Genomic DNA, 25,231 nt, shown 5'->3' on the forward strand with positions numbered 1-25,231 from the left:
TCGCTGACAAAATCTGCTACTTGGTATGCATCTTTAGAAAGAGCTTGTTATATGACTTCATAGATAGTTTTTCCCCCGAGGCGTTGAGAGACATTTGTTTTCAGTCTGTACACAGACTGAAAACAAGGGGTGGGGGTGGGGGGTGGGGGGGGGGGGGATAGAATGCGGTCAAAACATCACAGTGGTGATATGACAGTATATGCCCTGGGTAACAGTATTTATATATATAATACAGGTGTAAATGTAAATTGGAGACATTAAAGCAGCTCTTGTCCGTGAACCATCTATTCTCACTGGATAAAGACCTAACTTCCTGCCCAGATGTGCAAGAACGGGCTAATCTAGAGCTCAAGTGTTAAAGAGACAACCACAAACAGTGAGCGATGGCCTAATATTTATTCAAGGCAGTGATGCAGCTCTCCAAACACTGAGCTTTTATCCCCTCCCCACAACACACACACACACACACACACACACACACACACACACACACACACACACACACACACACTTGGACTACTAACGGGCTGTTTTGTGTTCCCATCTTGCAGCTGTGCAGTTTTCATCTCAAGTCAGTAGACATTTGGAGCAGCAGGCCATGTGCTTCCAGATAAGCGTCGGGGAGGATCGCTTCCCAGGTGGATTCACATAGACTGAGCCTAGTTTGTCTTTTTAGTATCTTAATATTTACCCCTGCATACAACTGCATATTGCTATATATGCTATATATCTTTATCTTTCTTATCATTATTGTTACACATGTTATAAATGGAAATAAACAAATGTATCCGATTTATCTTAAATCTGCATCTCTACATGAATGACAAGTCATTTCATTCCATTAAATTTGGAATTTGGGAATAAAACAAAATATGAATTTTTACACCAATAATAGTAAAAAATGTGAAACTGATAATCTTGTAGTGGTTTCTTAAATTGTCCAGAGCCGTTTAGAAACAACTTAGCTACTGCTACAGTCTCATTAAGTGCTGGTAAATGACCATTCACTAAAAGGCTAATGAGACATGTCAAAAGACAAACGTTCACAAGAGGCTAATAGGGAATCTAATTGCTCTGAAGTAATCTCATTGCCTGGCGAACTGCACAATATATTGTCTGGTGTAATAGAGAGATGATGACAATGTTGCACCTCCTCTGATCTGACTGTTTATTCAACCTCTCGTGTTTCCTGTAACCTCAGGATTTTACATTATGTCACAGTTCCACATTGCTGAGCTGGCGAGAAGAGGCACTGTTAAAAAGGTCCCTGGATCATCTCCTCAGCATGTTGCTTATCAAATAGGCCCAGCGTTCAACTTCAGAATCAACACGAGGTAAGCAGCATTGACTATTGTGGTGAGTGTAGTCTGACCCCTAGTGGCTGAACTGGTATAACCACAATTTACCCTGTCCATGGTCCTGAACGTCACAAACAAGTGACAACACATTTTTATTTCTGTAAATCAACTAATGAACTAAACAACACAAAGATGACATGTTAAATTTTGATATGTATGATTTCACTCTCATAAACAGAATACGTATATCTATCACTCAATGAGCTATTATAGTTCTATATGATGGGCTACACCTGATCTTAAATACTCTTTATATATCCTTTATTCGAATAACATTTTATGTATTGAGGATGTAAGTTAGATGTTTTGTATGTTTCAGGTCAGCTTATCCTCTCGGACTGCCGGATGAGTTTGCATTTGTGGCTGTGCTGCGAATGAGTGCCAGCACCATAAGTAAAAACTGGAATATCTGGCAGATGCAGGATGTGAATGGCATTGAGCAGCTGTCTGTTAGACTCAATGGGGAGTCTAAGACTGTGGAGTTTACCTTCACAGCACTGGACACTGGGATGAAGACTATTGTCTTTGGTCCCCTGGCTTCTCTCTTTAATGAGCAGTGGCACAGAGTGCTGCTTGATGTCAGCAGGGGATCTATCACCCTCTACGTGGACTGTGTCATGATCGGGTCTCAGAGCATCCCAACCCTACAAAAAGTCAGCCTGGATGGGTTCACGTTGATAGGGAAACTCAAGGACAACCCTGCGATGGCAATCCCGGTACGTTCAAGAACTGAGTACTGACGTTGGAACTAAAGCAATCGTCTGTTTAACCATGCACTGTAGGTGGAAATGAAATTTGGCACTGGAAACAATGTGATTTCAAATTATACTATTAAGAAAGGGAAACAAATTTATATAATGGATCTTTTATTCCCTTATCCCAGTAGCTTTACTTCTTCACACAATAAAGGTACAAGCTTTGGAAGTGGTGTTTCATGAGAAAACTTTGAGTGATTGAACTTTCACAAATTTGCCAATTTTGTTGTAATCTGTAATCGGTTATATAAAGAGCTGTGTAGTCATGGTGACAAACTGGTTGCTCTCTATCCCCAGAAGGTATAATCTTTTTTAATCTTGTTCATAAAAACTAAGACACAAGCAGACATGTCATTAATCTTCTAATTGTGGAGCCTCACTAATTTATATAAGACAGTCAGACATTTGGAGCAGCAGCAACAGCCCTCCAGTCCTTCTGTCACACAAGCTGTGCACAATGCTGTGTGTTGTTTGGAGACCTATTTTGTCAGGACTGTGCGAACAACACCAACATGAACATTAGATTCTAAATCACATTTCCACAGTTTCAGTTTTAACCCTCTTCTGTAAAGTGTATTTAAACTGTCCTATGAAAATAATGAGACACATCAGGAAAAACAAAAACAAATTCAAGAGTGGGGAACTCTACAGTTTCCTTAATAGATTCCTAGACATGCAAAAGCTTGGGAATCCCTGACATTTCTCACCATCCTGTTTGGCTTGTGTGTGACAACGACCTCTAGAGAAAATCTACTGTCTCTTCAAGTTATCCTGCAGCATCTGCCACAGCACGCAGCTAGTGTTTCCCTCACGTGTTGGCACCTGTCCCTTTGTTGTGCAACGCATATTTGGTTATAACTCCTCTGACAATACAGCCTAAGCTGTTTCGGCGCATTTTAATAATTTTAACACAAGTTCCACACTGTCACTAATTCACAAACACATTCTGCTTCCTGGGTTTCTCCTGTGCTGCAATTATGCAAAATGCGGGGATAACGCGCCACAGAGCAGTGGATTAGAATTGAGGCGCGACATTGTTATACGTGTTACATTTGCTGTGGTGATATTGTGCTAATGTTCCCTTGTGTATTTATCAAGTTTGAACTCCAGTCAATGCTAATTCACTGCGATGTGACGCGAGCCCGGACGGAAGCGTGTTACGACCTCCCAGCCGGGACTTTGGTAAGAATGCAAACATGACGAGCTATAATCTGATTGTAGTTTGAAGTTAAGTATCTGTAACTAAACCTAAACTAGTGTTTGGTTGGTTCACGGAGCCACTTGGTGTTGTTATTGGCGAGGTAAAGAAAACCAACAGTGCGTAAAAGTGCATAACAGCAGTGTGTTGTGCCAAAACAATCCTCCTCCTGCTCCCCTTGTCATGAAATCAATATCACCAATAATTTTGTAATGATTAAAGTTCAAATTTTAAATACATTTATATTGGTATCAGAAATTAAATAACCCGCTGACCCTGCAATTGGTGGTGTCTGCGGTGTGGCCCCTCCCCTCCGTGTCCCCTCTCCAAACCCACCAATCGCTTCCTGTAACCGGTCATCTCATGAATAAACATGAGCTGCTGATGGCTGTGGGGCCGCGGACGGTCTAGATAGCTGAGTGGGGACTCAGTTGGGTTGTTTTGTCGGGGGCTCCTTCAGCCCAACAATTCCCAGTGAAAGGACTACAGCTTTTCTTCCTTTCCTGCCCTGCACCGGGGAGATCATGGCTTGGGCCCCTAGCGTCAGAGGGCCACTGCTGGTGCTGCTCCTGCAGCTTGTCCTTATTTGCTCCGCTCAAGTAAGACTGATGTCTCTCTCTTTTTCTTTTGTGTGTTCTGTGTGCGTTTGTCTCTATAGCCCGATGTGACGGAGGTGCAGGTGAGTGCTGCTGTAGTTGTTTTATTCAGTTGTTTTAAGTTTTACTATGCATTTGTCCTAGAAAGAAAAGTACGATGAGCCAGCTTTTGTTTGCAGATATCTTTTGACACCTTTACTTTTGCAAAGTCCTCTCTGAGCTGGCACATTTCTGCAGAAAGAAATCATCAGGATTTGCTGAAAGTTATTTCAGTGCATTCAAGAGACAGTCTTCTTTTCTAGCGGCGCACCTGCTCCTTTTTTTATAATGTCTGTGCAGCAGTTTGTCAAAGTAAGAAAAGACAAAGAAATAATAAGGTAATTTTAGGGAAATTGATACTTGTATTTTATTCTTATATTATTATTATTTTTACTCAGAGGAGCGAAGGACCTGTTGGCCCTCCTGGACCTGCAGGTGTCCCAGGAATTGATGGCATCGATGTAAGTGCTCTCAGTTCATTGTTCTATGATGCACCAAATACTGTACTTTCCTACAATGGCTCCTCTGTAAGCCTCGAATCTCTCTTGTTGTAGGGGGAAAGAGGACCGGACGGCGAGGATGGGCTCCCGGTAATTATAACTCATAAAGCAATACAAATTATGTATTGCATTGTGTATCACTGTAGATCTTTGTCCTGAGATATGTGGAATGTTTTTTTTTTAGGGCCCTGATGGTGATTCAGGTAAACCCGGCTCCTCGGGATTACCTGGAATTCCTGGAAATGATGTGAGTGCTCTGTGCTTTACATTTCATGTATTTTGCTGTTTGCCTCATATTGCTATAAAACCTCAAGCCTGCGATTGGGGAGGTGGAACTACAAAGTTTGATCCTCCCACCACATATGTTAAGTTGGTGGTCATTAGTCATGAGTGACCATGGAAATTTCAGATTTAGAGGGAAGTAAAAAGTGTAAAAAATGTAAGGAATTTATTGAACAGGATGAAAAAATTCAAATTTCCTTTGTGACGGAGTAAACCAGGAGCGGAGTTTAATTAACTCTGGGTTTAAAGGAGGGGCAGGAAAACATTGTAACCTAATACGGGTGCTGACAGCAAAGGGGAGCTGTATGTGAAGTGTTTCTCCTTAAATGTTTAGGTAGATAAAGTATGTTCACGTCAACACATATTATTCAGAATGCTGTGTTATAAACCAGTTTTATAAATTATTCCTCAACACATCTGCCAGGACGCTGGGGAACAATGGCAGCTTTGTAGGCTGGCCACCGTTAGTATCTCCTGTTGAGAATCCTCAAAACAGTGTGGAATGATTTCCTTCAATGGGCTTGTTTGAAATGAGCCAGAGGAATGCTGCTCTCTGCTCTGTGTGCACTCTGAGAGATTTACCCTCTGCCCTGGTGCTGACTCTTCCTGCCTGCATGCCAAGTTGAACACAGTACATGGCCTCCAACAGAGCTTTGATTTTAATGGGACTGACTAACATGAAGAAGCAGTAGAGTATATACTGAAACACTTAAGCGGGAGTGGTTATAGTCGAGTTAATCCCATTTATAAATTCATAGGACCCCTCCCACTGGAGTATGATTGTGTTAGGATGTAATCAATGGAGATCTGATGCTGGATTCAGGAATATTGACATAGCGAATATAAGTATAGGCTCCTGAGGTAATAGCAAGATTAAAATACTCATGGTTTTTAAAATATAAGGTGAAAAACTGCTGGAGAGCCCTGGGCTTTGTTATGATGTATTAGTTAATCCTGATGTCTCCTCTCTGCAGGGTCTGACCGGCCCGTTTGGAGATGCAGGACCCGACGGTCCCTTCGGACAGAAAGTGAGTGACTAATGAGCCTTTTCTTTCCTGCTTTAGACACTGTCAGTGAAACAGTGCCAAGCTGCTGTCCAGTCTTTTGGCATGGCAGCGAGGAGCCGCAGTGCATAAACCAATTCCTCGTGACAAATGAGACTTAATCCTGCAGGTCCTCTGTGTAATCTCCGTGGGGAGTGAAGCCCCAACATGGGTCTTCATTAGGCTAAACAGGGCCGGGTCAAGAGTGTCCGGCTCAGTCATGTGATGAGCTAGAGGAATGTTAACTCAGGCCCTCTGCAGGCTCGCACAGCTCAATTACTTTACTATACCTCAATACATTATTTCAGTGTTTGTCTCAATGTCCGTGACTCTAATGTATTTATCTTTATCTTTTAGGGTGAACCTGGACAATCTGGACCCCGAGGGGCAACTGTGAGTAACATTTCCCCCCAAAACCTGTCAGTGCAAGGATCAGATCGACCATGTATAATCTTGAGACTGCCTATATTTGATTAAGTCTGCTTGTTCACCAAATTGTGCCAATCTGAGTCATACTGTATATTTCTCTCCTTAGGGTGTTGGGCCAGATGGACCCCCCGTGAGTCATTCTTTCATGCATCACAATCAATAGTTTTCATTATCAATGTTGTGTTAGTATTTAATAACTGAAATGGGTCTTTGTGCAGGGACCACCTGGACCTGGAGGACTTCTGGGTGAATTGGGAAAAGTGGGACCACTTGTGAGTAGAGTTAGAGCAATAGACTGTTGTATTTTTAGATTAGGATTATCTACTAGATTATACACCACAGCATCAATTATTACAGGAATGAACACTGAGGTGATGTATGGAAAATAACAGTGTAGATATGTAAGTGGAGGAATTTTCGCTGGATGAATTGTTGACATCACAAATCTACAAACTTTTGTTCCAAAACACAATTTACACCTGCACACACTGTAATCAGTTGATACTGATTGTACCTACTGTATTTTAACAGCTTTGTTTAAAACAATTCTTGTTAACGTGAGGAGACACTGAGTATTCACAAAATTGAAACAGCAATTTCAGGCACTTACACACTCAGAAAATATACCCAATATAAAATATTCAACATTTCTTCTGAATAAATTGCCTCAAGAGTAATTTCACATCCCAGAATTTATCAATAATTTGTTGTTAAGACTTATATTTATCTTATTTTTCTATAATTTTGCCTTTGGGCCAAAGTTGTTATCATTTTATATTGGATTTCATACCAGTTGTTATGATTATATAGTTTAATTATAACTATAATCTAGGTTTTGTACATTTCACCATGAGTATAAATAAATATCAGTGTGTCTCAGAAACATTTGAATCACCATCACCTGTAACAAGAAAAGATTAAATAGATATGATAATGAATGGTTAATGAGAGTTGATTACCCTGAATATTTGCAAATTAAAAAAGTGAACCCGTATCTGAAATGTTCACAATCAAAATGATGGTGTAAGAATTCATGAGGCCCAGAGAAGGTAATGGATGTTTAACAGTGAAAATGATATTGCAGTTGAATGAATGGATCTGGGCTTTGACATAAGCCTTTTAGCAGGACGTCTGCTGAACTGAATTGTTGTTAGTAGGAACATTCAGAGTCCTTGTGTCTTTTTAACACCTTCATCTCTGTTGACAGGGGTCCATGGGTGTGAGAGGACCACAGGGACCTAATGGACCAACAGGGCCCAGAGTAAGTGCCCCAGCGTCATATAACATCACCAAAGATTACATATCACTCATATTTCACACGAGAGGGAACATGATGCAAGGCATGAAATAATTCTGGCCTTGTAAGCGATGCCACCGCTGCGCACTGCTGCCTTTCCTCTAGTGATTCACAAGCTCTTCAGAGCCATTATGTTTGATATATTGCATTATAGAAAGTGTTAACTTGTATTTCCCTTTCATTGCAGGGAGCAGCTGGAATGCTCGGCAGTGCCGAACTGGTAAAGCTTTGCTTTCTGAGGTTTATAAATCTGATTTCCTTTCATTAAATGTCAGGAATATTTTCTAATTTGTAGTTTGGTCCTGTTTAGTGTGGAGACTCGTGTCCACCTGGGACTCCTGGACATCCCGGCCTTCCTGGCATGAAGGTGAGTAGCAGAGTTTTTTTGTCTTTGTACTGAAATCATGGTCTAATCCCTACGTACAGTGTGTTTGACCTGTGCTCTTTCTCCTCTCTGCTTGTTTCCAGGGTCACAAGGGTGTGAAAGGTGAAGGAGGAGAACCCGGGAAACAAGGGCACAAGGTAAAATATGTTCTATTTGGAGGAAAATTCATGTCTTTATAAATAGCTACTTCCAAACATGAATTTGCCTCCACGACTGTCACACGCGTCACAACATCAGGAAAAATAATTACCCAGGGCTTAAATGTGAAGAAGTGATTCCAAGCACATTTGAGACAAGTATTATTTGTGCTGCTCTATTTCAAGAGGAAGTGATACATGCCTGTGTGTAATGCCTCTGACTTAATGTGCCGAGGATGATTTATTGGAAATGATGTTCAAGCACAACTACCCTTCTCCTGTAATGCCTCCGTGCACTATATAAATGGAAATGAGTCCGGGCCTATCTCCCTTTATCACCCTGTGCCAGGATATGATATACTGTCAGTCTCTGCTGCGTCCCCCGCACAATGATTTTCTCCTTCATCGAAAGTTTCATTTCAGGGGCCTTTTCCCCTGTTTCCCCCCCTATTCACAACTACATGACATTGAAGATGAATATTGTAGTGAGAAGAATTTCACTTTATATTTGAAAAGAACAGAAATAAAGATATTCCAGTAAATACATATTATGTATAATATTATCACTGATCTTTATTTAAACGAGACAAACACAGATTATTATTGCTATTATTACCATTTCTATCAAACCACTAGAGATTGGAGACATTTATTTTAATCATTCATCAGTTGAAATTGCTCAGATTTTATTTTTCGCCGACTTAACGTTTTTTTTCCACGAGAAGACGATTAATACCCACTAGATGACAATATTTTCATTCCTCTCTTTTTATATAACCTAAACAACGGTTGACATTCATCATGTAATATTTGATTATAAGCTATGTATTGTTTATACACCTTCATAGCTTCCCCTAATACTAATTATTAAAGACTGACATTGCCTAATTTGCACAGTCTCAGACCCAAAGCATTTTCCATCTTCGTGATTATGCCTCCTCAGGTCTGTGTCAAAGTCAGCACATAAATTATTAGTAATTTGCAGAGCAGGAGAGGGGTAATTTGGAGTTAAATCGTCTGCTTCTCCCCCCCTCCCGCGATCCATTAAGACGTGGGTATTAAACACATCTCAGAGTGGCTCCGTCATTTTCTAATTAACAGTTGATAGGGGCAGCCTGCAGGTACATTTTTCTGTGAAAGAGAGGAAACCATGGGATGCCAGCTGCATCATGTGTTAGGATGTATTTTCACTGTTCAATGTGATTGACTTGAATTGGCTGTTTTCTTTCCACTCAGGGTGAGGAGGGTGACCAGGGAGGTCAAGGAGAGGTCGGATCCCAAGGATCAACGGTGAGATACACAATTTGTTTGATCCTTTTGAGTTCTTCACCGTCTCTGGTTTGTTCTCTCTGCTCACTGAGAACCTGTTGGACCTCTTGTGATTATAGGGCTCCCAGGGAAACCGTGGAGCCATGGGAATGTTGGGCCCCAAGGGAGAGATGGTAAGTGTGTCTCAAATGTTTTCAGGCCATGGTACCAGTCATAAACATCAGTGTCCTTATAATTTACTCTAAACCCTCAATGGCTTATGTTCTCTGGCAGGGAGCTCGAGGTCATGATGGAGACATAGGTGCTCAGGGTGTCATGGGGGCAACTGTAAGTGTTACCAACAATATGATTGCTGTTATTTATTGAGTAAATGCCATATGTATGAGTCATAAATGTTTGATTTAATCCACCATTTCAGGGGGATCAAGGACAGAGAGGTGTGATGGGCGAGTTCGGGCCTAAAGGGGAAACGGTGAGTCGACATACTCATCAACCTGCAAGTAAACCCTTTTGACTGTATACGAGAGCTATCGTAAAATGACTAATTGTACTGCTGCTATGTTGTTCAGGGTGCTCTAGGGCCAAGAGGAATCACAGGCGTGCCAGGTCCCAAGGGAGAGTCTGTGAGTGTCTGATCATCGAGAACAAACAAAACTATTCCTCAGACGCATTTTGTACAAACGACTGATTATTTTCATCGCCAGGGTTTACCAGGTGTGGATGGTCGCGAGGGTATTCCTGGGATGCCGGGAGCGAAGGTAAAGCATAAATCCTCCTGATTCCAACATAAAGATCTACTTTACCTGGTTATTTCCGTTGCTATATGAGCAGCGTTTTGCTCACTGTCTGTTCCTGGTCTGCAGGGAGGCGTGGGGAAGGCTGGTGTTCCTGGAGAGGTTGGACTTCAGGGGTTTCCTGTGAGTATGACCTTTAACCCCAAACTGTCAAAACCAACTCCAAATGGATGCACCTGAGTAAACTCACCAGGGGCAGCTTTAGAGGCGCCACAGCTCAGACATGCTGCAGTACGATACTCGTCTCCACCTCTGTGCTGCAGCAACAAGCAGCAATAAGATGTGCTTAAGATCTTATATTTTATAATATATGATAAAGTTGACCTAAATCCCACCAAGCTGTGATATTAAACACATACACTAGGGTGTGCTGTGCGACAGCAATTACTGTCCTCCTCAGGGACAGATGCTACGCTTTTTCATCCCTTATGAGAATCAGTGGAACGATTCTGCAGGTGGCAAAGCAGAGGAGGGAGGTAATAAAATACAAGTGCTTGGTCACTGTACTGCAGTAGATTTGTCTGGTATCTGTACTTACTTACTAGTTTACTAGGACTTTTAACTTTAACTCACTACATTCTGACACAAATATCTGTACTTTCTAGCACAGATACAGTCGGTAGAAATGGGCCTCACAGGGGTACTTTCTACTTTCATATGAATACATCTGAGAGCCTGTACTTTTAAACTGTGACTTGAGTAAAGAGGTTCAATCAATACATATACTTCTACTAAAGCCATTTTTGATACAAGAAGATGTACTTCTGTGAGTCCCTTTGCCAGCTGGGTGTAAAAGTCAGATGATTTAAACAAATATATGTTTTCCCACTGAGTCTTCTTCACACTCATGGGAATTTTACAGTCAAGTGAATTCTTGTTTCTTTGAATATTCCCCCTGTCTTGTCAGAATTTGTTTTTTAATCTCTGTTTCTTTTGTTTCTCCTCAAAAATGTTCTGTGCTTTTAGGGTATGCTTGGTTCTCCTGGACAAAAAGGCTTAGGTGGCCCTAAGGTAGTTTTCTCAATCTATTAATACACATTTTCTGTTGTTTCTTGCATTTATTCGTAGATTTTTCTTTTCTTAAATTGACAAAAATCTAAAAGGCAGTTTTGGTTGTTTCTGTGTAGGGAGACTTCGGTCAGTCAGGCATCCCTGGAACATTGGGACCTGCTGGCAAAACAGTAAGTTATACAAGCAGCACATGTTGTCCTGGTCCTTTGTCACCTCTGTCGTGATGCTGAGTGATTTTCACTGTCTCTCCACAGGGTGAGCGTGGAGAACAAGGCGAGGTGGGACCTATTGGACCCATCGGTAATGCTGTGAGTATCATCTATCAGATGAGTGTCCAGTGTCTTTACTTTGTCTTTCATTTGACTCAACTCTTTCTTATCATTCTCTCTTTTTCTCATAGGGAGACATAGGAGGAAAAGGCCCTGAAGGTTCATCTGGAAAGCCAGGTGCCAGGGTAAGAGATAAACACATTCACAACTGAACTGAAAATACATTGATTTCCATTTCAAAAAGATTAAGAATGGCCTTACTTGACAAAAATAAAGTTCTTGTACAACAAAAAGAATAAACCTCTGGAGGACAGAACCACAAAGAGTAGCACTAAATGATAATTTCCTCTTGTTTGTTTTTCATACTGTGAAAAAAACAATCTGAGGAGAAGGTGGAAGCCTCCGAGTCAGTAGCCCTGGCTGTGGTTCTCACAGGAATGTCTCAGAGAATAGGCCGAGCCTGGATCTCACATGAGGTCTATTTTCACAGCAAGGGGAGAGCGGTGAGCAGCGGGCTGAATGAGCTCTCTGTTCTCCTGGCATTCCTCAGACAGTCGGCCGGCGATCAAACAGGGACCAGCTCAGACAAACAGGCCCGAGAGAATAAGCTTTTTAGTTATTCGCTCTTATTCACTATCGATATCTAAGGACTTTCCGCACTGCCAAAAGGTGTTTTTTTAAAGAGCTCATTGTACTGCTTTGGATTTCAACATATTGTTTATAACCCTGCTCAGATGTTTCTCCTGCCCTCAGAAGTGTGTGTTATTGTTATATTATATTATCCCTTGTGTTGGATAAATTATGTAGAAAACAAGTTTAATTTAGGTTTCTAATGACCATTTTATTGTGATCTGCTTAATGCTCTGCATAAAAATAAATTATTCATTTAGTAAATATGGATGATGTGCAAAGAACGAGTTCAGTGTTTACATAAGAAACCTATACAATAGCCAGTTATGGGTGGAAAGAAAAAAATCTCTGTATAGCTTGTTCATGTGCTAATAGTTTTTGATTTAAAAAAAAAAAAAAGTCCTACCCTTTATGATGTGTTTCTCTTCTGCACTGCTCCCGATCTTTTTTTATATCTGATACCAGAAGTAGATGTGTCCTCTATTGTCAGATGCATTGGCATTGCACAGAAATACAAAAAATACAGTATGTGTTGTATGTTATAGGGACCCAAAGGTGACCCTGGCCTCCCCGGCCTCCCTGGTCCTTCTGGTCTTCCTGGTGTGAAAGGAGAGAGGGTAAGGAAACGCCACAGTCCCACTCAGGGACCTCCTCAGATTCAGGACCATTGTCTTGACCAGTGAGAGTTATGTCCCAACAGCAAACAGCTGATTAGCTCCCTCTAGTGTGGAGAAATGGAACATCTCTAAAGATAATTTAGTTGATTAACACACTTGTTTGGTTTGTTTTTTTTATTACAGGGGGATCGTGGAGAAGGTGGACCCAAAGGAGAGCAGGTATGAAACACTGATACTAACTTATTCTGTCTTAATAGTCATTCAACATTTCAAATAACAGGTGGGATACTTTCCGTACATAATTCAAAGAGTATATTTTCATAGGGATCACAAGGTGATGAGGGAAACCCTGGCGACAAAGGAGAACTTGTAAGTTGTTGAACCAACACTAACACTGTTTTATCTTACACTAACTACTCAGCAATCTCTCCAGAGTGTAACCATCTCTGTCTCTCGATCCATCAGGGTGAATCAGGAGAATCTGGAGCTAAAGGAGAGGTGAGTTCACACAGAGAAGCTCAGTATCGTCCAGTGGTTTCGGACCGTTTAGAGAAAGTGCTGCAATTTGACCTCGTCTGGTGCCTCATATTGTTTCTCTTTAAAGGGTGGAAACCCTGGCGAGTCTGGCAGGAGAGGTCCAGAGGGAAGTCGAGGTCAGCCTGGCATCGACGGGCCTCCCGGTACACCCGGACCCCGGGGCATGCAGGGAAACAGGGGCCAAACTGGAATCAGAGGATCTCAGGGGCCTGCGGTAGGTCCAAGGGAAAACATCTCAAATTGAGAGACTTGATGAAGTTAGTGGAGTGGAGAGAGTGTGATAGAGTGAGGAGGAATAGCAACAAAACGTCTTTACTGAAACTCTCAGAACTAAAATGTGAATCATCATCCAATCAAATCAAATCAACATTATATTAGAGGTATGGTCAGTAATAGTATATGTGGGCAGGCACATATCTAAACAATCTAAATCCTCTATCCATGATGGATCTGTAAAGATAACACACAATGGCTCCGGGGAAGAAGCAAAGTCACCAACATGTATTGATGAGACGGGAATGTGATGCGTGTGTGTGTGTTATAGAGGTGTCATGTCATTGGTTGTCTTCATGTTTTCTGTCATAAAAATGGAAAAGTACCACTTTCCTGTGTAGAACATGAAGTATCTGCCCAAGTCTTCTTACTCATTATGGTCAATTCTCAGGAACAAATGGGCACTGATTAATATAAGCCACTTTAAAGTCTATAGAACATACAGTATGAAAACAAAAATTGGGTTGAAGGCCTATAATAAGTCTCTCTGGGTTCAGTAATTCTCTCTGCTCTGTTTTTATCTTTTTTTTAATCTCTATTATCTTTGTAAAGTTGTCCTATTTTTCTAAATTGTGCAAAAGCTCGAAAAACTCAAAACCCAAATATTTGAAGGCAGAAGTGAATGAATCCAAACACAAAAACAAGATGCTCTCAAAGTTTCTAGCTGAATCTTCTCTGCAGGAATCGAATCCCCACCAGCTCCAGGCAGAGCGGCACTCTAACATCCCCGCAGAGGAGGTTATCAAAAAGAGTGTTTTCTCATGGAGATCGATAAAATCCCAGCTCAGATGTAATACCTGTGGCGTTGTAATGGAAAACTCTTGTACATATGTCCAAAATGTCATTTTCTTAAAGCTTCACCTCAGGTTGTAAGACTGGTAGAGGTTTTTTACACCCAGAGAGGAGTCAGTAAAAAATGGCGGAGTGCAGTTTTCACTTGATAACAGTGCTGCAGAGTCTCTACGTAAATGTTTTATACGCTGTAATGAAATATACTCGTCTTTTTGTCTTTTTCCAGGGTAAAGAGCCAAGTGATCAGCACATCAGACAAGTTTGCATGCGAGTCATGCAAGGTAAGACAGACGGGCCTCTGACCCCATTTTTCATATGTTCACACCTCATTCCTCGACTTTAATCTTTCCCAGAATGCCTCATTACACATTCATACATGAAGCTCTGGCGTCTCGTTGATCCGGGCCGTCTCCGAATACTCTGAAGTTCAGGAAAAAGGAAAGGTCTAATAAGTGAAACATGAAATAAGCTTCGGTCTTTGTTTATGTGATGGATGAAAAAATCCCTTCTCCGAGCTTTAGAAATGTTTCACTGAAGTCACAACCTCTGTTCTCTTCATTCGTCTTCACAACTCATCTCCTACGCTCATGACTTTTTTATGCCCTACGCACTGAAAAATTAATTTCACCTCGAGCAGACCTGTACTCCTCTGCTCCAAGCAACGAGTCTGCCAGGAAAGGAAATCTTAAAAAAAAAAAAAAAACAGCAGCCGAGCAGCCGGCGCATGAATTTTCATCAGCAGACAGAAAACTGAAATCTTAAGAGCAAAGCAGCATGCAGCGAGGAGCCACGGGAGATTAATATTAGATTCTTTGCACCATGAGCATACATTTCCTGTCGCTGATTGCTGGAAATAAATAGTATTATCTCCTTTCTGCTCAATTTGAAGAATAAAATGAAAAAAGGTTAAAAAACGAGGGAAGCTCGAGGGATATCGTGACCACAGATTCACCTCGAGCACAAGCGCTGCCGCATCGTCTCACTACAGCGTGATTTATTAAAGTTACATGTTAGAAATTCCCCCGATAACACTCGGTCACAACAATTTTGTTTATGAACGTTCAGTGTTCTCTTTAGCCATTTAGCATATGATGGTTTTTCATCCTCTTTCTGCTCTATCCCAACAGAACAGCTGGCCCAGTTAGCAGCTAGCTTGAGGAGGCCAGAGTCTGGCGCAGTTGGTTTACCTGGAAAACCCGGAGCTCCAGGTTCTCAAGGGCCTCCTGGAGACAATGGCTTCCCTGGGCATGGTGGAGCAAGAGGCCTTCCCGGACTCAAGGGCCCACAAGGAGCCCTGGGAAATAAAGGACCCAAAGGTGATGAACTTATTGAATGGTGTTGCTGCATAGGGCAAACATTGGTCGTTAAATGAAACATAATGGTCATTGTTTGACTTGCACTGTTATCTTCATGCTTGTAATGCTTGTTACAGGTGAACTGGGAGACAGAGGCTCCAGAGGGCCCACTGCACGAGGACCCAAAGGTCAGCCAGGAGCTCCGGGACTTCCTGGTGAGTTAATGTTACCTTTTAAATCTGCTCCTCTATCCTAATGGCTAGTTTTTTCTTCATGTAAATGGAAACAGTTTGTTGCCTGTTAAGAGTTTATATCTACCTCGGATTGTGTTTGTTTTTTAGCAACTAACAACGAAAACCTCGTGACATTTTCTTGAGAGTTGGAGCTTGATCCAAGGATGAACCCATCACTTTTTTTGTGGATCTAGATAAACGCACAAATCCAGGACATACATTTCTTTAACATGGCGAGATAGCGTGTTAGCTTTGGCTGAGGTATGAACTGTCCAAGTGCCCTGGTAGTTATCTACAGAGGAAGAATGATCCCAGCATTAACTAGAATAGCACGAGTAGAGTGCATCCCTCCGCCTCAGCCCAGCACTTCCATTAAATTCAATCAAGCTGATTACGCATACATGATTTCGTTCATCAAGATCTATGAATTATTCTCTGAGAATTTAATGTAAATTTTGATAAATGCCAAGTGTCACCATGTCCAAATTGAATGGATTCTACCAGGTTCATTTTAATGCGTCCAGCAGTTTTTTAGTTATTTTGCTAACTAACAAACGAACGCAGATGTAAACAGAGCCTCCTTGGCGGAGGTGACTCCCCTTAGTGTAACTACTGACACATGAATTTCATGATCACAGGTGAAGCAGGCAAACCAGGCTACGGTCAGGAGGGTCGGGACGGGCAGAGGGGACCTCCCGGCACTTCTGGTCAGCACGGTGTGCCCGGGCCTCCTGGCTCAGCCGGCCCTAATGGTTACTGCGACCCGTCGGCCTGTAACCTCCAGGCGGGGGCCGCCCACCAGTCTCTGGATGTGAAGGGACCCGCAGGGAACTAAGAGCCACTCTGGCAGAGACAGAAAGACTGTTGGATTATCTCCCCCTGAGCACACATCATTTCTCACACTTTCTTCCCTCGGGCTGTTGGTTGTTGTGGTGCCTTCGATCCATTAACCTCTAGTGTCGTGAGCGTGTTCTGTGGCAGCCACAGCTCCATCGGAAGGAGACTCAAGTAAAACAGAGAAAAAACAAGAACATTGTTTTTTTTATGTGCTGAATAAAATCCAGCTTTTTTTTTTTTCTTGTTGTATTTTTCTACCAGAGAGATGTTTTGATATATTCAGGGTAGTGAGTTCACATTACTGAGACGAAATGGAATGACCAGAAATGTTTGTTTATCCCACTCTCCTCCCTCTGCTTTTATCTCCTCTTCTCCATTTACACTTGTTTCTCACACACTACAATTAATGACCCAAATCAAATCAGGAGCAGGTTTTTCAGGTAAAATGCCTTTTTTGCTTTCGAATATTTTGCTCTTTATGTGCTAATGTACCAAAGATGCAGGCACCTTCATATTTGCTGTAAAGATTTTTATTTTGTTCTTGTCCGAGCATCGTTTCAGCCTTGGAGTTTAAAATAAAAAGGAGAGAGGACAAGAATGCCATCAAGTCACACTGACTTCAGTTTGTTGTAAATCTGTAAAAAAAATATGTTTGAAATGTGGTTATATTATATTTCCTACAAAACAAGCTGATGTGAGTGTACAGAAGGAACAGAAAGAGAGCAGCTGTGCCTATACGTTAATATAATACAGGAATGAGGGAAAGCCTCATTATTGTGAGAAATAAAGAAAACAACGCACGCAGTGTTTAATTTATTCTGTATACTGGTTTCTTTCTTTATATTGTGGCAAATGTCAGAACATGCATAAAATCAATGCTCCTGTTTTTTTCCTTTGAAAACTGCTAAAATAAAAACTCAACTCTTGTAGCTGTTCAGCATGATTCATCCTAACAGCAGATGGAGTTGGGTGAGATGTTGTCATGGTAAAAAAAAGGGAAGTTGAAATGTTCACATCTTCTGAGCACTTCGTCTGTCTCCATTTATCAACTGTGTGATAAGAGCAGAAGCTCCAGAACACGAGTGAAACTTTGTGGAGGAATAGTTCAAAATCCAGAAGGAACTTTAAAACTCCCAAACATCTGTCGGTGTCGGTGTAACAGGTTTTATGCACAATTTAGCATTTTTATGAATTTAATTGCTTTTTGAAAAGGAGATGGTGAAAGAAAATCTGGCAGATGGTGTTTTTGAACGGTTACTGATATTACTATTAACACAAACTAAATATTCAAACATTATTTTTTTGCTTTTTTTATACCCCCGCACCAGTGATAGCCATTGACTGGAGGCATTGTGTTCTCAGGTTGTCCGTCTGTCCCGTTCTTATCAACATGATATTTGTTGAGTGAATTTCTTCAAATTCAGCACAAACATTCACTATGTGGTCAAAGGTCGAGATCCCGATGACCTCATGTTCTTATGATGGTGACATATCAGGAACACCCGGGTACATGTGACACAAACATTAACCACGGACCCGATTGGCCTTGTGAACGCGTTATTTGAAGAACTCCTCAAGAGAATCCTTTGAAATTTGGCACGAGTTAGCACCTAGACTCCAGGATAAACTGTTTCCATTTGGGCTCTTTTCTTTGTTTTGGTCTCTTGAACAGAGGCATACAACCACAAGGTGTTGATTCTCATACAGACTTGTTGTACAATATCTCACCTGCATTATATATAAGTGCAGAAACACAGGAGACCAGCAGAAATAAAGCACTGAATAACATTTATTGCACATGTGTAAGGCAGGTGCCATTAATCAGTGTGAAGATAAAAGATGTTGCAAAGAAAAGTGTAAAATATAACCTCTGATTCCTGGTAACCACACACACACAGGAGAATCACCCCCCCCACAGGAGAATCACTGCCCCTACTCTTCAACATTTCGGAATCAGTCGACCGGCTCTGATTCTTAACATCCAGGACCGTTTACACACACACACCAGGTTTAAATTGCTTATTTTTTCCAGTGAAAGGCAACAGTGAGTGTTGATTTTTCTTCTTTATTCTTCCAAAATAGCTAACGATGTCGACGTGGTAAACCAAGAGTGAGGTAGATGTTTAACCGAACAAAAGACTTTCGAAAACAGGCATGAAGGTCACTCGACACAGGGAGCAGCGGCGGGCTACAGTGAAAAGCAGCAGGCGGACATTTTTAATCCATGGTGCCATGCTGAGAGGCTTATCCATATTCCCCCTCATTACAAGCTTATTTACAAGATTAGATTACGTGTGGCAACAGATCGGGTTACATTACTGTGAAAACAACAGACAAAGAAGTGACGTTTAAAAGTGAACTTTCACGAGGCTGTAAGAGAGCGTTTCCTTTGAAGAACGCTTCAACACCTCCTTCCTTAGACAGGTTTTATTCATCGGATATTTCCCACTAAGAATAAATGGATTTTAACGCGGAGCGATGTGAAATGAAGCGGGCCTTGACATCAGCAGCCGTTTCTTTTTGTTCTCCCTCGTTATCAAACCGTTAAGCTAAAGTGAAAGTCACAAACTGGCGCGCATTAATATCAATTCCAGCTAAATTCAATTTACCCTGAGAGCTTCTTTCTCTCGTCAGTGCACCAAAAAGTTCAGATATTACGTTTGCTAATGCCGTCTCATTTGGATTTGGTCAAGGTCTGCGTTACTGTATCCGAGGGGAAGCCATTAAGCCCAATATGAAAATTAGTGTGGTGAAAGAACAGTAGTCAACAGAGGGAAGGGATTTGATGAAGCTTATAACCCAAAGAAAGATTGTTTTCCCCAATTAAATTACAAGCAATGACAATATAAACACATGTCCAGCAGGGGGCTCTTTCAACCCACAAATGAATTCGTTGGCACACATTCAATTCGATACCCATTTAAAAATTAGACCCACTCACACTGATACAATTTAACACATAAAACCAAGCTGGCATGCTGGGAAAAAAATTCATTAAAATAAAAAATAAAATCTCTGCAGCTTACATGCGTAAGAGAAGCTTGATGTGAGGTAAAAAGAAAAAAAAAAGGAAAAGTGTCATACAGATCTTAAAGGATGAAACGAGAAGAGAGGGAAGTTCTTAGCATCACATAAATGTCAGATACTCCCACAGAACCTTTCAAACATTCATCATAGCAGGACACTTAAAATTCAACTTTAAGCCTTTGAGTCAAACTTTCATTAAACAGCGCTCGGAGTGAAAGCCTGAGGAAAGAAAAAAAACACGAGAAAATAATTATCTTTGCTGCAACACAAACCTCGAGTGTAATTATATAGTTGAGGTTGCTTTTTGAATTTCCTCACAATAATTAAATGGTAAATTAATTTAAATGTAAAGTTTACATACTGGAAAATATTGTCTGCCAAATTTCAGTGACTCACATGTGGAGGTTTGAATATAGTTCGAGATTAAATTTTCAGTGTGATTTCATTTCGAAGTATATTCCAACCTCCACGTGTGAGTTTCTGTTTCAGAAATATCACATGGCCCGTTCAGGCAAAGCCGACTGAAACCTTCTGAAACAAGCTGAAAACATTTCAATGAATCTGAAACCTGTTACAAGCAAATAAATACATCAAAACTCCAGTCTTAAAGAGACCCCCCCACCCATACAACAAAACTATACAATGACCCATGGAGTTGGTCAGTGAGTGAATCCAGGATGTAGACTAGACCACGATATTATTGTTAAAACAAACAAAAAAGTTCAAGTATGTTAATGAGTGAGAAGGATTCACAGAAATGAGAAATAGTAGTGAAGTCGTCCGATTTCCTTTGCGTGGCTGAGAATCAAAAATATACAAATAAACCAGAGAAATCATCATACACGACACTATGTAAACAATATATATGTTAATAATTACGTTAGACAAAAAAACTACATTTTCAATGATGTATGATTGAAAACAAATGTGAAGACTTCATCATAGACTGTGAATAAAGATGACCACACAACTCTCCCCAAAAGCGAAGCCAAAGTGTGTTGATCGCCACCTGGTGGCTCAATGCAGTATAGATCATAAATCATACCTCCACCATGTTATCAGATGGGACATAGACCAAACTAAAAAGTCAAATCACACGTCAAATAATTGTTTCTCATTGACGGTTTCAGTCTTTTACTAAGTTTTATTTTTAATTAGTTATTTGATGCTATAAACAGCCGAGACTGACTTGCGATTGGTCAATCACGTGACCTCGGTACTTCATCCTTGCACACTCTGGCTTCAAATCTTCAAGATGGTGGCGTTCATATGCAGGATATTTTGGCTTCAGCAATGAATAGTGGGAGGAAGTGAAGACGTATCTATATTTTCAGACTATGGTCACTACATTGATACATTACAACTAAACTCATGAACAGTTATTAAAAAGGTCCCATCATAAACTCCATTGGACGAGTTCATGTTATTTACAGAATAAACCAACAGTAGAGGTGAATGTGAGGTCACATCACAGCCTGTGAAAATTTGAAGTACATTATTTTCACCAAATGTCCCAATGATGTTGTTACAAGTTTTTATGTTTTATAAAAGATAAAGAAAGATAAACCTCAGCGACGAGCTCTGAGCCCTGACGCAGAATCTACAGAAACCATCATGATGCAAATGTGTCATGAGCAATGATTTCAATAAACAAACAGCTGTCTCAGTGATCCAGAACATATTACTGAGAAATATTACTGAATATCATGCTACATTTACTACAGTTATTATTACCATCAGTCAAATACATTCTCGAGAACACGCTTAAAATAAATAATTTCCATATCAGCCACATCTGCTGCACTTTGGTTGCATAAAGTTTAAAATATCAGTTGTTTTCTCACACCTACACATGAAACAAGTAAGCGTTCATTCAGTTAGTCGCTCACACACACATATACAGACACACACACACAAGAGATGTACCTTCTGCCAGCACACCGGCTTATCTGACTAACAGACGAGCAGAACAGAAGAGTGCATAGGCAAACCTATTAGGAAGGAGGCACACAACTAATTAAGATCATGTTTTCAGACATGACTGAACTTGACAGACATAATGAGAGTTGACAAGGAATGCATTACATCACAGTAGAGGATGTGAAAACAAGAAATAACTTTTAAAGTAAAAACCATTGGGAAAATAAATAAACTCAAAAGGTTTTCAGTGAGCTGAAAACAAACCCGACAGAAATGCCATAAAAAAACAAAAAACCCAGACTTGCAACCAAATGTGACTGAAGTGAACTAAAGAGGTCAGTTGTCTGATTGAGCCGGAGCTGAGGAAGCTGTCAGAGACAGTGAGGCCCACTCTTCTCCTGCTCTGCTGCGGCTGCACAGATCTCAGAGCTGCACGTCCATCTTACGACTTTAGCTGAAACCACTCGGGTTGGGTTCATAAGGATGGCGGGAGGCAGTCGCCGGGGTCACACGTCCCAGGAGGTCCGCGGGGCCCCGGAGAACCAGGAGGGGCCTTAGTAGTGATCCCAGGAGGACCTTGACAGAGAAGAGGATGATATGTTTTTTTTTCTTTTGTTTTATTACGTCTGAAGAAGGAGACACCAGCAACTTGAACTGTAATGGATTTGGCTTCAACACTGTTCACCCCTGAAACACCAAAAGTGTTTTGTTGACTCAAACACTTCACTAGTGTAGTTGTGATGATTAAGTTCTCTATGAGATTCTGCTTGCATTTGTCATCAATGTGATATAAATATTTGCCATTTTCCTGCCCTTCCCTCCCCTTAATATCATTTTCACTTGTTCAACAGTAAATCATTATGTCTCCCTTTGACAACAAGCATTTTTAAGAGGTTGTATGTTTTAAACCAAAAGCTTGATATCTCATTTGCACTTGAATTCTCTAATTTCACCCTAATGACACTGGCAGACAGAGAAAACACATTATCTTGCTCTCAGATTGGTGTGAGGTCCTCGTGGCACACACCGGTCTCTCATGTTACTTGGCAACAGCTTGTCGAGGTGGAGACTCTCATAGATTGTCCACACAACACAAACACAGGTTAATGCTTTCATTTTCTTTTCAACACACCGGGAAGCCTATAGAACCCCCCCCCCCCCCCCTCCACTGTCGAGCCACAGGAGCATCCATTACCTCAGCCAGAGCCGTCGCTGCTCGAGGAGCTCTGCCCCTCACTTCATACAAAAAGAATCACAGACGCTGCCTCGTTCTTTTCCTCCCTCTGAAAACAAGACTTGCCCTTTTCCTCCCTTCGCATCCATCTCCTGTGTAACTGCTCACACACGAGCCGTCCACAGAGCTATGGTGGTTTACAGTGACGCAGTTAGTGGAAAAGGTGCAATAAGTCACAATCAAATCAAGTCAGATCAGTTAAATCTCTGTTCAGGTGGCTGCTTACAGCTGCTAGAATAATGCACTGCAGGAGAATTACATTGTGAGCAGTCTGAGATGAATAACTTAAATTAACTAATTCAATTTATTTCACTAAGTTGTTCCCTGTATTTCCTCCAGAGGATCCTCGTGTGAACCATAGACTGTAAATAGAGATGGACGACATGACAGCCTCAAAATGTGAAACCAAAAGTGTCCCATAATGTTAGTGAATGGGATATGGACCATAATAAAAACAAACCAAGTTTTCATTTTCCGGTAAGTTTGTCTTTCAATTGTCGTTTAACGCCAAAAAATGGGGTGAAACGTCATGATTGACAGCTGAGACTGGCTCACAACTGATGGACTGGCTCACAATTAGGGACCTGGCTGCCTTGGCTCCATTCCCCCATCGATACTGCACAGACTCTGGATCCATATGGACAAGATGGCAGTGTTTGTATCCAGAATATCTGGTTCGGATGTGGGTGGACATGATGACGTATCGTCCCTGATACAGGCTGTAATGTAAACGGTCAACACTGGAGATGTAGCCCTCAGGCCTGGGAGGCTTTTACTTCCTGATAATAAAACTGGTGCATGAAACTTCCTGTGCGACGTTCATATATCCCAGTTTCCAATGAACCTGCAAGGTGGTCCAGAGGGAACGTGCTCTACTGTATGTGGACGTCAGAGTACAAGATGTCCCCCAGTGACAGAAATAATCCTCTATTGTCCAGAGACATACAAAGGGAACATTTAGATCATTGGCCCAGCAAACTTATAACGGTTTGTTCTGCTACGTTCCAACATTTGAACCAGTTACTGAATGTGCCTCACAAGTCTGTCCGGCCCTAAAGACAATGTCTCTCACCTGCTGTGATTTGTCCCTTGTCCAGAGGAGCTACAGCCAAATTCCCTTTTCCCTCCACATCCCTTTGATTTTAGGTTCAGATATAAACTGAAAGTCAGTGAGGTAGCCCCACCTCTTGTCGAGTTATTTTTTGTAGAAAAGGAGCGTGGGGCCAGCTGACATCTTAGGTCGTGAGCAGAGAAACATTTGTTCGAGACAACAAGATGGGCTTTTACTTCACAGAATGGACGCCTGCGCCACGTCACTGCAGCATTTTCTTCTCTGCTAGACTCCCATTTATGTTACAGCAGCGCCTGACTTATATAAAAGACTGTGCCATCTTGAAGCTGTGTTAATCTCTGACATGCCGAGATGCCAAATGAAGGCTGAAATAGAATTTCAGGTTTGCGAAGTGACACAAATTCTACTACTGAGCAATGACACTAGAGGAATCTCTATCTATCTATCTATCTATCTATCTATCTATCTATCTATATATCTATAATTTATCCATTCTATCAATCTATAGTATTGGGTCTTATCTTATCTATTGCAGCATCTTTCCATCTATCCATCTACACATCTATCTATCTGTCTCTCTATCATACAACAATTTTTTTCACTTTAGTTTTTCTTTTAATATTGGAAGGAGCAATTCAATAATTCAATGTTTTTGATTAAAAAAAATGAAACACTGTCTTGGACTTGTCCTTGCTGCTGAGAGGTTTTTGGTGCAGGATCGATCATCCTTTCTTTCAGTTTGTTTGCAAAACCAGATGCTCAAGTCTCCATTTGACCACATACTTCAAAACACAGAATTAGAAAAATAAATTCAGTGTGTTGTTCTTACCTGGTGCTCCCGTAGATCCTGGATCTCCTGGTAACCCTAGACCAAGCTGCCCTCGTTCTCCTTTCTGACCCCTGTATCCTGAGGACAGACACAATAAGCTGGCTGAATACAAACACTGCCATAGGAAGTCAACCTGTCAGGTATCACGGATTGTGTGGTACAGTTAGTAAGATTAGAACAAATGCCATAACATCAAAAAATCCAAGAAGTGTCAGGATGGGGATACAGTTTTATAACCTGTATGTCTCTGGGGACTCATACATAGCAAAAAGCTGAATATCCATATTGTGACAATTTCATGCATCAGGTCTACACTTGAGGTGAAGACACATAAGAATAACAAGACGTACTGACATCCTGTCAAAATAAAAATTCGTCAAGCAAGCGACATGTGCGTTAGTGTTTGAAGAAGGCAACGTTGCAGGCTTACACAACTTTCTGTCAACAAAAAGGTCACAAGCACGGCTATGGAGATTTCAACCAGAGCAAAGAGGCTTTTTGAAAAAAATCTAAGGTCAGACATGTGGGTCGTTAAAGACGGAGTGTGACCAGAGACGTGTAATCAAAGATGGA

The 25,231-nt window shown here is 41.2% G+C and overlaps 2 protein-coding genes across 2 annotated transcripts in view; one reads left to right on the forward strand and one right to left on the reverse strand.

The window, feature by feature from the left end:
• Positions 1–3,835: 3,835 nt before the first annotated feature.
• col9a1b (collagen, type IX, alpha 1b) lies at positions 3,836–17,315 on the forward strand. Its single transcript, XM_053436104.1, has 32 exons — positions 3,836–3,910; positions 4,345–4,407; positions 4,501–4,536; positions 4,631–4,693; positions 5,703–5,756; positions 6,129–6,164; positions 6,307–6,330; positions 6,419–6,472; positions 7,408–7,461; positions 7,685–7,717; positions 7,808–7,864; positions 7,966–8,019; positions 9,256–9,309; positions 9,408–9,461; positions 9,562–9,615; positions 9,707–9,760; positions 9,858–9,911; positions 9,993–10,046; positions 10,152–10,205; positions 11,049–11,093; positions 11,210–11,263; positions 11,348–11,401; positions 11,494–11,547; positions 12,538–12,609; positions 12,793–12,828; positions 12,934–12,978; positions 13,075–13,107; positions 13,214–13,360; positions 14,438–14,492; positions 15,339–15,527; positions 15,644–15,721; positions 16,378–17,315. Exons 1-32 carry the CDS (start codon positions 3,836–3,838, stop codon positions 16,572–16,574), a joined length of 2,040 nt encoding a protein of 679 aa, XP_053292079.1. The 3' UTR covers positions 16,575–17,315.
• Positions 17,316–18,347: 1,032 nt separating this feature from the next.
• Positions 18,348–25,231, reverse strand: part of LOC128453809 (collagen alpha-1(XIX) chain) — a 97,782-nt gene continuing 90,898 nt past the window's right edge. Inside the window, exons 53-54 of the mRNA XM_053436898.1 lie at positions 24,659–24,736; positions 18,348–22,099 (exon numbers count right to left, since the gene is read on the reverse strand). Coding sequence (XP_053292873.1) covers positions 21,999–22,099; positions 24,659–24,736 — 179 coding nt within the window. The 3' untranslated portion in view covers positions 18,348–21,998. The remainder of the gene's footprint in view (positions 22,100–24,658; positions 24,737–25,231) is intronic.

Source organism: Pleuronectes platessa, chromosome 12 (genome assembly GCF_947347685.1).
Source record: "Pleuronectes platessa chromosome 12, fPlePla1.1, whole genome shotgun sequence".
Taxonomy (NCBI): Eukaryota; Metazoa; Chordata; class Actinopteri; order Pleuronectiformes; family Pleuronectidae; genus Pleuronectes; species Pleuronectes platessa.

What these genes read in the sequence shown, in the direction of transcription:
- col9a1b (XM_053436104.1), top strand. Translation starts at nt 3,836, where the DNA reads ATGGCTTGGGCCCCTAGCGTCAGAGGGCCACTGCTGGTGCTGCTCCTG. An exon ending in TCGGATCCCAAGGATCAACG is followed by an intron (nt 9,310 to 9,407) that starts GTGAGATACACA and finishes TTGTGATTATAG; the next exon opens with GGCTCCCAGGGAAACCGTGG. An exon ending in TGGGACCTGCTGGCAAAACA is followed by an intron (nt 11,264 to 11,347) that starts GTAAGTTATACA and finishes GTCTCTCCACAG; the next exon opens with GGTGAGCGTGGAGAACAAGG.